Genomic DNA, 15,955 nt, shown 5'->3' with positions numbered 1-15,955 from the left:
TTCATGGGTAAGACAGGGAGGCATAATGTGGAATGATTCAAGAGGGACAGAGTTGGGATTCCTGGTTCCCATGCACTTAGTTTATCATTCAGCAATGCTCTACTAAAGGAGGACTGAAGTCTCTTTGTACAATTCCTCCTTGATTCAAGTCCAAAAGCCACTGGGAACCATATCTCAGAATTTGGGAGTAGAAAAGCAAATTGATCTGAGTTAGAATAGAAACCAGCTCTAAAATCCTGAAACAACTATATTAGGTTTTAATTAGAATCACACAACACAATATCAACTATCCTATTAACAGGGAGATGGATATTTTAATTCAGTACACAGAAAGTTTCAGTGGTGTGTTCTCCATCCTTGAAGATGGCTCTTACAGCACAGTGCTCCATAGGTCAGGAGCCTGTACTCTCCAATGAAGGCATCCCTTCAGACTGGTAGTCTTGGAACAAACAGAAGACAGAAGATAGCTTTGACATAGGAGAGGGGAGCCAAAGGGCCAGGTTGTATGTTTCCTTAGCAACTGGTTTAATCATTATGATTATTATTGATTACAAAGAGTTCGTCAGGAAAAGAACTGAAAGTTAAGTGACAAGTTTTAGTCATAGTAATTTCATGTATCAGTCATGTAATCTTACACAAAATTTCAACACAATAGGACTTGTTCTCTGCCATATCTCCTGTGTCTAAAATAATGCCTGGAAAATAAGTGCTCAGCAAATATGTCTTCATAAACCAATGCATTTAATTTACTGGGCTCCATTTCACAGTCTGCAAAATTTGAATACCCATGAGTATTGAAGAGAGCAAATGAGATAATGAATAAAAGGGCTTAATAAAACCCTAAATATTATAGATAGTGATTCTTCTAGATGCATAAATAGGTTTGAAATTTTCTAGTTTTTTTTTTACCTACTTTTCAGGACATGGTGAAGAGAGTTAAGTGTCTCTATCAATAACCAAATATGATCATTAATGCAACTCAGTATTTTGCAATACACAAAGTACATCTGCATAGTCATTCCAATGACTTATTTTAATGATCATGCTTATTTAGTGTTTTCTTTTTGACAATAAGTGTCCACATAGTGATAATGCACATCTAGTTCCTGGTTTTGATGTAGAGTATCAAAATGGCTTATTTGTTAGTGTGGCTATATCTCTTCACTGAACTCTCATTCTGTCTCTATGATCCTGCATCCACTTTAAGTTATTTTGAGCTACTTGTGCTGTTGCCACCATGTGTCATTTGGTCCTCAGTTACACTATGACAATCCACAAGAGAAGGAAAAGGCTGGCATCTGGTCCCAGTTAACACAACCTAGAAATGTGGTATAAATAAATATGGGGGGTTGAATAACACCATAGAGGTCTTTAGGAAATGACTATGGGTAAGAACCCTTCAATTTGAGGTTCATTTTTGCAAAGAGCAAAGAGAGTTTTGATGGCAAAAGGATAAACAATAAGTGCTGAAGAGAGGTGTGGACAGTTCTCAAAATACTTTAAGGACTTTTTTAGTCTTTATGATCACATTGGCAACATTGAGGAATGAGGTAATCCTGGCTGGGATATGCAGAAGTCCTTCCAAAAGTAACTACGCTACATAAACTTTGAGACTAAGCAACTAACATGCTGTTTATAGAGGAATGATAAAATTTATATGAACATCTCTTAAAGTCTGGTTCTGACGGAGCACATTCTCAGCCACAGAAGAATTTACCCAAAGCCCTCAGAAACCATCTCTTGAAGAGTGAATACATTGTCTCAAATCATGTTGATTACCTCTCCATTTTGAATCCCTTCTTACCTGTTTTTGCTCTTCTCCTAAACCATCCCACATCGAAGCCACAATTTTAGAGACTTCTCCAAAGGTAGCATTTGGATTTTGGCCCTTGATGGCAGCCTGAGTATCACGAAAGAATAACGCATAGGCAGACACAGGCTTCTGGGGCTCATTAGGGTCCTTCTTCTTCTTCTTTTTGGGGGTTTTGGGTTTTTTCCCTATATCAGAGGCAGGCCGCTTCTCTCCTCCATTGATCTGAAACAAAAATCAACACAGAATTGTAGAGGAACAGAAAAATTGTGGCCAAAGTTGTTGTCTCAGCTAAAACTTCATATTTGAGGCTGGGGATATAGTTCAGTGGTAGAGTGCTGACCTAGTATGTAAGAACTGGGTTTAATCACTAGCACTGGGGAAACACACGCACATGCACACACATGCACACACACAAACACACACACGCACAAAGAAATAATCCTTTTGTATTTCATAGTCTTCATATTCATATTCATCCTTCTCCATATTTATATTCATATCTTCATATTCATTCTTCTCCCAGCTCAATTTACATAGTTCTAAAAAACTTTAATGATGAATGTGAAGGCACATCCCTGTAATTCCATCTATTCCAAAAGCTGAGGCAGGAGGATGGCAAATTCAAGGCCAAACTTGGCAACTTAGTGAGACCCTGTCTCAAAATAAAATAAATGGCTAGGGGTATAGGTCAGTTTTAACTAGCATGTGCTAGGACCTAAGTTCAATCCTTGTTACTATAAAATAATAATAATAATAATAATAATAATAATAATAATAATAATTTTTACAATATTGATCCACAATTAAGTATTATACCTAACTCTTTTTCTTCTTCTCTTTCACTGTAACAGTGGCAGTAGCAAATTTCTTTTGTAGTAATGTGATTGCATGAGCAATCTAACTTGCTTCTGGAGAGTTCATTCTTATCTTCATAATTATTTTAAAACCATAACGGCAACATGTCAAGTAAGTAAAGTCAAATGGTTTTTCACTTTACACTTAGGTCTATGGAATGCTGCTGGGAAAACCTAGCAATGCTCATAGTGTAAAGAATGGCATAATTTTGACCCTAGATCCATGCAGTTATGGAGAAGTTCTATAATCTGCATTATCCTATGCAATAGACACAAGCCATAGGAAGCCAATGAACGCTTAAAATATGGCTTCAGGAAATATGGAACTAAATTTTAGCCTTATTCAAATTCAAATAGCTAATGGCTACCATATTGAAGAATGTACCTCTAAAAACAAGATTTCAGAGATTTATAGGACAACTTTTTACTCCATTTAAAAATAGATTCCATGTTCTCCCATTGTTTCAAGTATAACTATTTGGATAATTTTAATTGCTATTTTGATAAAATGGTGGTGGTGGGGAACCACTCTTGATGTGTTTAAGACACTTATGTCTGAATATCATCTTTTTTTACTTGACTAGATGTGATCTCATTTCAACCAATTCTATGAAATCAGGAATTCAGGCTATGATTTCTTTCCATTGATAAAATTATATGAGTCAATAGAGTACATACTAGTCCTGTAAATGAAGAATCCTTTTCCACATGCCACTTCCACCAATGTAAGTCCCATGTGCACTATTTCCTGACTGAGTGGCCATTGTCATGGCGGATAACTCCATTGTCCACTGTTGTGGTAGTTTTCACTTTTATCCTCTTTGCAGACATAATGTAATATATATTTGATCCACATAACTTGGTGGGTGGGGCATTTGTATAAAATAATTGCCACCATTGCACAGGAATGATCTACTGAGAAACCTGTGGATACATCAGCAGATTTAGCTTCACACCCTCCTTTTACTTATTATTTTTAGCTGTGTTCTTTTCATTAAGTTAGTTGTTCTGGGCCCTTGTTTCTTCTTCTGTAAAACAGTAGCAGTACCATTTTATGATCACTGAGGTAGCATCTAGTTATATATTATAAAAAATGTTAAAGACATTCAAATATTAATTATGATACCTTAGAAGATTTAAAAATAATTCACTGAATGGAAAGAGATGACCCTCATGCTGCATACCTTATGTTCAGTTTGAAAGATATGCCCAAGTTCAAACAGAGATAGGAAGGAAGCTAAATGAGTTCTCTCTCTTTATTGAGAAATATATTTAAAAGATTAATATTCTGAAATTATCCACTGAAGCAGATCAAAGAGCCCCTTGGGGACAGGATGCTCTGAACCGAGTTGACAAGCTAATGTAGATTAACTCTAGATGATAGATTCCCCAGGATGGATCTGAGAGGTGGTCCTGTGAAATTGTTGGCACTCATGTAAGCCTATCAGAGGACTAGAATGATAGGGCTGAGCTTATATAGGACAAATGGGTATGCTGGCTCTAAACTAAACACATAGACCTATGTGACATAGAATGGAGATTCTCAAGTATATCTGCACACTGGAATCACCTGGAAAGCTTTTGATAAATACTCAATGCCCAGGTCTTAACTTTATATGGGTAATCAGACGTCTAAGGGTTGGAGACTAGTCTCACACACTCTCAACTGTTCTTCTTTACTCTTCTAATTGACATTTAACTACCTTGAGAGAAAAAACAAACAAATAAACAAGAAAACTTTCCCTGTGTCCCAAGGTTACATATAGTCATATCTTTCTCCTCAAGTAAACTCCCCCAAGTGGCAGTCTGTGTTGGCTGTATGCAGCCTCTGCTGATTGCTTGAGTGTGCTTCCCGCCACATTGCTAAATCCAAAGGACTTTTTAGCACCAACCTTACCTGATTCTCACTGGGAAGATCCTGTCTTCCAAGAGTTCCATAATACCACCCTCCATGGGTTTCACTCCTATTTTGCTGGCCTTGTTTGGTTAAGAATCATGTTTTTTTTTTTGGCTCATTTTTCTCCAAGTGGCCACTATATAGTAGCATTGCTGATTGTTTTTTTTTTTTTTTTTCTGTAAATCCCCTTCTTCTATGAGTTTGTATTGAAGTAATCTCATAAGTATGATGGGTTTACACTGCCATTTGTGACTGGATAATTGTTAAGTTCATGTTTTCCCTGAGTTTTACATGCATAGAAACAGGGATTGTTGGGCATGTGTATTTGCAAATCTCAAAGATATCTCAAATTCAAGTTGAGCTCTTATTCACTCAGTTAGTTCTATATAGTTCCATTCATAGTATGTATCAAACGTATACAATAATCTGTGTGTGGCTGTTAGATGATCTTCTGCTCCTGCACTATGAAGTCAAGGTCCAGGTCTAGTTTTGCTCACTGACCTTATAATCATTCCTAAAATGCAGAAACTGTTTAACATGTGCTATAATTATAGCAAATATAAAATCACAAAATCATAGCATAATTGGAAGAATGAATGAATGAAAGCACAAATGGTTTCTGTTACAGGAGATTAAACTTCTCAAATTTATTTGAGCACTTGAGGGCAATAAGCAATATGCAGTGAAAGAGAAAACATGCATAGATTTAAAAAGTATTTGATGTAATTAATAGTAATTTCCTTGGTTATAGGATGGGTCTTTGTAATTTTTCTCTAATTTTAAAATAATTTTCCAATTTTTTAAACCTGGCAGTTTTACATTCATAATCACTTACTGAAAAGAAAAATAAGTCAGCAAGGTCCACAGTGAAGAATATTAAACATGGAGTGGTTGAAGGGTACAAACTTTCAGTTAGTTACAAGATGATTAACTTCTGAGGATTTAACAGCATCATGACTATAGTTAACAATACTGTATTGTATACTTGACAAGTAAACTGGTGGACCTTAAGCATTGTTAATAAAAAGAAAAAACAGGGCTGGGGATATGGCTCAGTTGGTAGAGTGCTTGCCTCATATGCACAAGGCCTGGGTTCAATTCCTAGCACCACACACACACACACACACACACACACAAACAAAAAACCAACCAACCAAACAAACAAAAAACAACTAATAGAAAACAACAAAAAAGGTGACCATGTGAGGGGGTAGATGAGGTAATTAACTTAATTGTAGTGATCATTTCACAATGTACACGTGTATCAAATCATCATGTTGTATTCTTTAATTATACACAATTTTATTTGTCAATTATACCTCAGTAAGCCCGGATAAAAAAGAGTGATCATGAAATTAGAGGGCATATTTCATCAAAGATCAGGGATATTTAGGAAAAGGGAATAAAAGTGCAGAGATAAGTGAATTCTTATCCATGTTGAAAATTACCTAGACTCATTTGAAACTTTAATTAAAAAATTAATGATCAGACACATTGAAATCTCCATGACTGCAGTTTATATCAATCTTTTTGCAAAATAATCAAATATGAATCACAGAGATAAATCTCCTATCATGCACTGTAAATGTTATCATTAAAGGATTTCCCCAAATTATTTTTCCATCCTCTATTATCTAAAATTGTGTTTGGACCACAGGTATTAATGCTCATTTCCTTATTAAACTGGTATTCAAACAGTTATCCTCTTGTGTTTGACACAGGGCTCTACTTTGTAGGCAAAACCTGATGAAGCAGGAGAACTTGTTACTGCCAGTAAGAAATTCAAATATTAAGTGTATCAAAATCACAAATTATCATTTTGAGGCAATATATAGCAACCCTGTAGATGAAAAATCCGTTGTTAACCTTATTGGTTTACCCCTGAATGTAATCTGTCTCCTTTCTCTTGTAGCTTTTAATATTTTCTCTTTGTTCTGTATATTGGATATCTTCATAACAATGTGTCTTGGCGTTGGTCTACTGTGATTTTGTGTGCTCGGTGTCCTGTATGCATCTTCAATTTGTATATCTGTTTCCTTTTTTATTTTTGAAAAGTTTCATTCAGCAGGTTACTCATTCCCTTGGTTTGAATCTCTGTACCTTCTTCTATCCCGATGACTCGTAAGTTTGGTTTTTTTATGTTATCCCATAACTCTTGGATGTTTTTCTCGTGATTTTTTACCAGCCTTTCTGAGTTGGCTAGACTGTTTTCAAGATGATATATTTTGTCTTCATTATCTGACGTTCTGGCTTCTACTTGCTCCACTCTGTTAGTGATACTCTCAATTGAGTTTTTAATTTGGTTTATCGTTTCCTTCATTTCTAGAATTATTGTTTGATTATTTTTTATAATCTCTGTCTCCTGATAAAGATGCTTAACTTCTTCTTTTATCTGTTTATGTAATTCATTCTCAATGTGTTCTTTCGCTGCTTGAATTTGCTGTCTTGTATCCTCTTTAAGGTTCCATTCCATCTGTCTAAGGTGTTCCTTGAGTTCTTTATATGACCATTTTTCTGATGACTCTAGGTCCTCCTGAATATTTAGGCTGTCCTGAATTGTTTGTACTCCTTTTCTTCCTTGCTTTTTGAAGCTGCTCATGTTACTTCTTGTTCTGTTTGACTGATGAGTTACTGTTTACTCCTATAAATTTATTAGATGCTTGGGAGGAAAGGTATTAGAAGGGAAGGGAAGAAGTCACTAAAGAGAATGAGAGTAGGCAGGTAGAATTCAAGGAAGGGGGGGGAAAGAAATGAAAAGACAAAAGAAGAAAAAAATAGGAAATAAAATAAGAAAAAAAATTAAAAAAAATAATAAAAAAAAATTAAAATTAGAAGAAAAAAATTTAAAAAAATTGTAAAAAAAATTTAGAAAAACAACAAGAAAGAAAAATGAAAATGAAAGAAAAACCCAAATCAAAAAAAAAGAGAAAAGAAAAAAAGAAAAAAAAAACTAATAAATGCAGTCTTAGAGTTTGATTAACTTCTCTTCCAGTAGGTGGCGCTGTGCCCACCAGGCCAAGTTTCTCCTGTCAATACGCGGGAACCAATCACTGTGCAGCAGCTCCTCCCAGACTGGGCGAGTCTCCAATCCTGAGTGCCTAGGGCCTCCTCTTGTGTCTAGTCACTTCCCACTTTTCCTCTAGCCAGGTCCCTCTCACGGGTGCCGCTCACCACAATACTGGCTACACGCCAGGTCTGCTGCTCCCGGGAGCCCTGTTTTCATGAACGACTGGGCACACTCTTCCAGTTTGCCATTCCCTCAGACCCTAAGTTTGTAGAGCTTGGGGCTGAGAATCCTCAGCGAATTTTACTTGCTCTCCGGTAGCCACTCCCCCGGTAGCTGGTGCAAGAGACCTCAGCTGTCAGCACTGGTGGGAGCGGTAGTTCCGCGCCGCGGGTCCCGCGCCACCTCTGATTCCCTGGGTCTGGCTATCGTGCTCACGGGAGAGCTGGGAGGGGCCCTTAAGGTTTCCCCGATGTGTGGAGAGGGAAGGCTAGGGAATTACACACCTGTAGTCGCAGGTTTCAATGAAGTTATCTCCTCCGCCGCAGTCTGATGACTTCAGTTCTATGACATGGTGGTATCTCTTGCAAATGGCGACAGTTCGTTTCCCTTTGCCGGGTGACCAATGCAACGGGTGGGTCCTTACTGTCTCTCCCAAGCCCCGTTTCAAACCTGTGGCCACTACCTATGAAGGCTCGGTAGGCATTTTCCTCCGTAGGATGAGAAGGGCTGACCAGTTGTTTCAGCCGGATGGATTAGTGCTGAGTCACAGCTGTTTGTCTGCGGGAAGCAGGCGAACGGGAGCTTGAATTCAGCCGATCCGGGCTCAGTGTGTGTTCTGAGAGGCCCAGACTGTTCGCCCCAGATCCACGTCAGCTCAGCATTGCCTAGTGATCCTGAGCAAACAGATTTAGGTTGTTTACGACTCCCTATGCCTGCACAGCTGAAGAGGTCAGAGACTTGATCTCTCTGCGCCCGCCGCCATGTTGGAATCTAGCAACCCTGTAGAAATCTCTTAAATTTAACTTCATGCAACCAACCTATTTGGTCAGCTGTCTGGAAGGTTTTCCTAGAATTTCCTGGCTTGTCTTGTAGGTACAGTTTTTCTCAGTCTCAGAGCTTTGTTTAATAGAAGTCATGACTTCTGCCTCCACATTTTGAAGGCTCAGAAAACATCATTTATGTATTATGGGATGTAACTCTGAAGTTTCAATTGTCTATCTGATTGGGTATTTGAGAGGCACTAAGCTGCAGAGCAGGCTGTCACCTCCATTAAAGCCAGACTACCCAACAGTTTCATAACAGCACGTCATCTTTGTCTTTGTCATGGTTAAAAGTATATGGATCTGCTTTCAGTTGACAACATACTATGCTTTGCCTTTATATATATGCATAGTAACCTTGGTCTAAATTATAAATTATGGAACAGAATTGGCATCTGGAAAGATCAATCTGAAGGACAGACCTAATATATTCCAGATTCATTATTCCAGACTCATTGTTTTTCCTTCAATAATTAAACTAGATTATCAAAGCTATATTTTTGGATCATAATATTCTGACCACTCATAGAATTGAACTTAATAGAACCCACCTATGATTTATTTAAGATAATGCCCAATTTCCACAGAAGACTTAGATAAGCTAGGAAAAAAGCTATGTATGAAAGATCTCTCTTTTCATAAAAATAAAATGTGCTTTGGAGAGAATTATTCATTATATTGCTCGATGTTCTTCTATCAAGGCTTACTGGGCATGCACAATAGCTTTGCTTTTTAGGATATAATAAATGGAATGGAAATTCACTCTGTAGTTTGATGTCTTTGATATCTGAATACAAGGATAGTGCTTGCTAATTCTTTTTGCCCCTTGATCTGTTTTTTTTTTTTTTTTAATTTTTACACTTTTCTTGCATTGGAAAGGGGCAGAAATGATCTGCCACTTTAGATTCTATGTAACAAGCTGGGAGTTTATAAAACCTACTTTCTGGAGGTAGTTTTGTTAATTATGTGAAAAGAACATGGTCATTGCTCATATGCAAAGCTTTCTTGAAAAAAGAAATGTTGCTATAATTTGGATGCACTCATATGCCAGTAATGGATTGCATTTTGAAAAATACCTGGCTCTTTTGACCATAGATTATTTGGGATGAACACAATAATGATGAATATGATTGTGGTAGAAAAAACTAGCTAAATGGATTTATAATATATCCCTGGACCTGAAGTTTGAGTACTATCTGGATCCTAAATTCTTGCACTGATGGATACAAGCTCACAATTTTATATCTCAAGTTTCTAAGAAGTTCTGATTTCCATAGTTCAGAATAGCAATGTCTCAGAGAACTTTCTGGAATTACAGAATTGTTCTCTACACTGTCCAAAAGGGTAACCACTAGCCATATGTGGGTATAGACCATTTATAATGTGGTTAGCGCAATTGAGGAATCAAAATTTTAGAACTGAATTGTAACGATTTAAATGCAAGCATTTATAGACAACAAGTGACTTGTGTATTGCACAGTACAACACTGTATATAAGGCAGTTCTAGAGTACAATATTTTTAAAGTTACTGGGCTTTTATGACCGGAGAGTCAATTTCAACATCATGATCTTTAGAATATAGGAGAAACCTTATAAAAAAAAATAAAATCTCCTCACAAGGGTAAGCACAAAGTAAGTCTTAATCATTGCTGCATCCTTCATGGAAATAGTACAATGCTGTAATATAGTGGATCATCATATATTTTTGCTCTTGTAATTTTTAGCACTGAGCAAAAGCTTAGAATTACAAGGCAAAGAAAATGTGAAATGCATACAAAAACTGTATGAAAGTCATAGCAACAACTGGGCTGGGGATGTGGCTCAAGCGGTGGTGCGCTCGCCTGGCATGCGTGCGGCCCAGGTTAGATCCTCAGCACCACATAAAAAGATGTTGTGTCCGCCGAAAACTAAAAAATAAATGTTAAAGTTCTCTCTCTCTCAAACAAACAAACAAACAAACAAACAAAAAACAAACAAAAAAAAGAAAGTCATAGCTACTAAAACATGGCTGATCTAAAGCCCTGAATGTTGTTCTGACTACCCACAGACTTATTTCCCATTCAGTTAAAGCACTAATGAATAAATAAATGCTTACACAAATACAAAACTAATACTTATAAATGAAATCATGCATAAACTTTTCCCAGATGCATATGCTTCATGTAACTTGCTCAAAGACCTTGATATGTCTTCTCTCAAATACCTAGAGGTATCCTTAGGCTTCTGGTAATTCACCTCCTGTCATGTCTTATTGCTGAATTAAAGGGATACATTTAACTTATATATCACAAGGAAATGATAATATTTTTAAAAAGTATATACTAACAGTATTGCTTAAATAATACTTCTTAAGAATTAAGAGCACATAATCTTAATATTATCAAGGAAAGGGGGCTGTGTAGCTCAGTGGTTGAGCACTTGCCTAGCATGCACAAAGCCCTGGGTTTGATCCCCAGTACCCCAAAAATATTATTAAGGAAAGAGAATCACTGATTTTAAAACGTCCCTGGAGAAGTTAGAAACGTCTATAAGCATATTTAAAATAAACTGCCATGGTCCCAAAGCCTTTAATGGAGCTAGGAGAGCTGTTTAATGCACACTATCTTGCAGTAATCGCTGTAGTTTAAAATAGATTTTAATCAAGCACCATCTGCATAATAGGCTGAACAAACAACATAGAACTCCACTTATAACTCTTATCATATAAAGTAAATATTATAAAATCTTCTCCATAGAAACAGGGCACATCACAGCACTTTTTGGTGATGGTACTGTTTCTCTAAGTGAAAATTTTGCTGCTTAAATTCATTCTTTTCTTTCTGAACTGTGCTATCTAAAATCCCCTTATGAGAATGAATTCAAATAAGCACGGAAAGAAGTCATCTAGTTACTGTGAAATCAGCAAGGCTGTAGCACTTCTTTCATTTTACAATTGGGTTTATTAGTACCATTAATAATAACAGAACATTCAATGACTCAAAACATCAAACACACATGAAGGGCTTTACTTTTGAAATGAGTCACAACTGTGGCGCGTTGTGTTAGTATCAGAGTTTGTAACACAAATTCATTTTTAAGGATCCTTGGTTCTGCCATACACAGCTTAGTATTATTTTTGGACAAGTTTAGCAAAGGCACTCAGTTGGCCTCATGTGGAATAGAAAGTTTGGGCTACTGTCCAGAGAAATCATTTTAAAATGAGAAAAAAAAGGTTAGTTGTAATTATATACACCAACTAGTTATATTTGTCAATTTTATTGGAGCCACTTGATCTTTTTAAAATTTGTCTGAGTAGGGTGATATGTTTATTTTTTTCCTATTTTGGATTGAGGGTTTCTCCTGCTTTATAAAGAATGCAAGCTGTTGAGGTAGGGTCCTACTGAATTAAATGCCAGGTGGCTAAGTCTCACTTTCTTCTTATTCCATGAATTAATCAAATATGCTCAGTCATCTAAGACATGCCTAAGAATACATGCTCCCTGAAAATACTCTATCCTAGCATAATTTCAATTATTTAAATAGATCTTAGTAAAAATAATTTGGAATCAGATATTGGCTGTTTGAATTTTATCATTTTTTCCTGAATGAATTTGTTAGGCTCAGGTCTAACAAATGGGATACTTTTTCTTTTGTATAGTAAATGACAGCCACGGGTGGGGGTAAATATATGTAACCCCAGCAACAGAGGAGGATGAGGCAGAGGGATTGCAAGTATGAGGCTAGCCTCAGCAATTTAATGTGACTCTGTCTCAAAATAAAATTTAAAAAGGGGTATGTGCTAGGGATGCAGCTCAGAGGTAGAGCACCCTGCATTCAATTCCTAGTACAAACAATCAAAAAATAGGAACATCTGTTTGCTGGAGTCTAAGGAATTCTTTAAAAATATCATATATATATTACATCATTTGAGGTATTGAACAATTGTCCAATAAATATAGTTTGATGTAGAAAATACTAGGCTTTCAAGTACCAATTTTAAGTATTTTGTGCCATCACTAAATAAAGTGACAGGACATTTGGTTTTAAAACAGCTTCATTTCCTTGATGATTATAGAAAACTATCTATCATTTTTACTTTACTGCAGGAGTCTTCTTGACAGTGGAACAGTAGTAAATACCTGCTATTTACCAATAAAGGCTTATTTAATTTCTGCTGCAGTGACTTGTCTTATTTGCTTTGAGAATAAAAACTTTTTGTTTCTGTCTAGTTTGTCAGAGCACATACACTGATAAATTAAGAAATTAGTAAGACTCTTGAAGGCAAAAAAATTGGTGAAAGAAGAAACCCAGAGAAGTAAGTAGAATACTGACATCAGCTCTCATCCTGAAGATTTTTATGGACCCAGCTGCAATGGATTAAAGGGTACAGCAGATAGAAGACAAAGTCCATGGTTCACCAAGGCAGTATGTTTATAAGAGGGTTCTATTAAAGTCAGGATGTAAAAGAGACTCTCAATGCAAGGATAGAGTAATGTAATTTTCCATGTAAGGGTCATCTTAGGACCTATAGGGATGATTGTCCTAGAATCCTGATACTAAGAGGTGGAAAAATCTCTTGTTAAAATTCAAAAACAAAAGCATTACCATGTGGGTCATCTGAAAATCTAAAGTGTGGTTCTAGATTATAATGGTCCAAGATATCAGGCAAAAACAACTACAAATCATCTTTGAAGATAATGAAAGAATTCATTTTTGAGAGTCTGTTAGGAAAGTTTACCTTAAAAAGGACTTTTGCTGGGTATACAATTTCTAGATTCAATTATTATTCTCCATCAGCATTTTAAAGATGCTGGCTTCAAGCCAGATCTAAAAGAATTCTTTTAAAGTTTAAATAAATATCAGCTTTCATTCTACAAGCAAATTATTATTATTATTATTATTATTATTATTATTATTATTATTTAAGAGAGAGAGAGTTTTTTAATATTTATTTTTTAGTTTTTTGGTGCACACAACATCTTTATTTTATTTTTATGTGGTGCTGAGGATCGAACCCAGCGCTCCACGCATGCCAGGTGAGCGAGTTACTGCTTGAGCCACATCCCCAGCCCTATTATTATTATTATTACTATTGTTATTATTATTGATTATAAATAAAGAATAAAAAGAAAAATGAAACAGAATAGGCTATTAAAATACAATCAGTCCACAAAAGATTTCATGTACTGGAATTAGCAAAGAGAGGGTATACAACAAATGTATTTAACTTGTTTGTATGAATAAAAGAGTTAAAATCTGAGTAAAGAACAAGCAACTATAAAACATCCAGATTTGAGAATATATTTGAGATATATATTTGAAATTTGAATATTAATAGATAATTTTGAATTTCATTTTGATTAAATACAGCTGAAAAAAGACATGAAAGTATGAACTGATAAAGAAATATAAATAAATTAGAATATAACACAGCAGACAAGAAAGTAGCAAATGTAGAAGAAAATAATTGTGAAGGATAAGGTGAGAAATTCTAACATTGATCCTTTCAGTGATGTCAGGTGAAAAAATATGTATTTAAGTCTGGAGGATAAAAGAGCATATAAAATAACTTAAATGTTTTATGGAGTTTATTAAATTAGAGGATACAACCAAATTACCTTGAAAATGAACAAGTTTTTCCAATATAAATAGGAAAGATGATGTTTGGAGTAAATCTAAGGAAGTGGGTAAAGATATTGATCAATTTTAGACTTTTCCATGATTGTATGTTAGGGAAAGCTACTGAAAGAGAAAAGGAAGTAAAAAAAAAATTTCAATCCTATAAGAAAAAAATAATGGAATGAAGAAAATAAGAACAAAGAAAAAGAAATTGAACAGTTTGGGAGAAAATCAAAAGTATCACACTTAGATGGAAAGATAAACCCCAATATTTTAGTACTTATATTAATATAAATGCTGCAAATACTTCATGTGAAAGCAAAAGATCATCTCATTATAAGCTACTTACATGAGACACATATAAGACATAAGGATAATTTCAACAGAAAAACTGAAAGTAAAAGGATAAAAAATATATATATACTGTGACTCTTAGCCCATAAATTCCTTAAAGGAAAACTGCCAAAAATATTCTTGTAATGCCAGATACTTTTAAGTGTCTTAAAGTGTCTGTTAAATTACAAGTACTGGATTACAGGCTTAGAACCACAAGCTGCCTAAGTTTATATTGCTTTGATGCTTTCCTGTATGTCTCATTTATGACTTAAAGCTGCCAACACAGCTTCAGAGTAATCAAAACCATGGGTAGTGTTTATAAGGTGATAATTAATTCTACTGGTGTATTTACAATATTTCTCCCTGTCAAAACAGACTTATTTCATTTAATTGTTCAATTAGATAAACTGGAATCAATATGTAATTGCTTAAAGAGAGCACAAAGTGTTAAGAGGGAAGCTTTAAAAGCTGCTTTTTTTTTCTGGTGTGGAACTCAATATTCCTTTTTGGTTTGCTTGTTTGAAATGATTTAAATGATCTTTTTGACTTAATGCTGTTTTAAATCTAACTGGAGCCGTTGCAATACAACATTCCACATAAATTCTACTTATATACAAAGGAAAATTCACTTTAATCCTTAACTGTGATAAAAAAAGGCTTGAGCATTTTCATCAAATAATTTTTCTAGCAATTTAATAAATATAAATTGAATAAATGGGTAGAAGGATTTTGAATGGAAGGGAAAGTGAAGAAGATTGCATACAGCTGGAAAGGGGTGGTGACTTTTCTTGAGATAGAAAATATACTTAAACTAGACAGGACCTTACGCATGTCTGTGTAGACAAAAATCTGTTTCTAACAGGTACAATCTCTAGAATCCATCCTTAAACCTGAACAAATCCATCTCTAGTTCTGCACCTATAGCATATGAATTATATTGTACAATCACCAATAAAGAAATATACATTATTTTGAGATGTGAATATTTAGCAATTGAGTAGGAACTCTACTGGAAAAATTTCACACCAGCTTGGAAACTTATAAAGTATAAATTCATGCCTTAACAAAAGTATGGAATGTGGATATAAGGGGTTAATAGCAAATGGCAGAATTTGAGAACATAAATTCTATGAATCTCAGGTTTCTACTCATTCATCGACTCCTATAAATTGAAGGGTGTGGAAAAGGCTCTTGTAATTAAGAACAATTCGGAATAAACTTTACCTTCAGAAGAGCTACTGATTTTACATCTAATTTCCTGAAATATCAGCAAGGAATACTGATAAAGATACAATCCAGATGCAGAAATTGATCCTTACTATGAGCAGAACATTATTTTTTTTTCCTTACAATACACAATATGCCACCTTTGTTTAAGAAATTGACTTGAATCATTGAATGCATCAATG

At 35.2% G+C, this 15,955-nt stretch overlaps 1 protein-coding gene across 1 annotated transcript in view; it reads right to left on the bottom strand.

Moving 5' to 3' along the window:
- The window catches only part of TOX (thymocyte selection associated high mobility group box), a 303,612-nt gene that overhangs the window by 29,445 nt on the left and 258,212 nt on the right, over nucleotides 1–15,955 (bottom strand). The window contains exon 5 of the mRNA XM_081266666.1: nucleotides 1,805–2,035. Coding sequence (XP_081122792.1) covers nucleotides 1,805–2,035 — 231 coding nt within the window. The remainder of the gene's footprint in view (nucleotides 1–1,804; nucleotides 2,036–15,955) is intronic.

The sequence above is a fragment of the Spermophilus citellus genome (assembly GCF_964194105.1).
Source record: "Spermophilus citellus genome assembly, chromosome: 14".
Taxonomy (NCBI): domain Eukaryota; kingdom Metazoa; phylum Chordata; class Mammalia; order Rodentia; family Sciuridae; genus Spermophilus; species Spermophilus citellus.
Note: the sequence above shows the minus strand (reverse complement) of the source record. Positions and strands in the feature narration are given on the sequence as shown.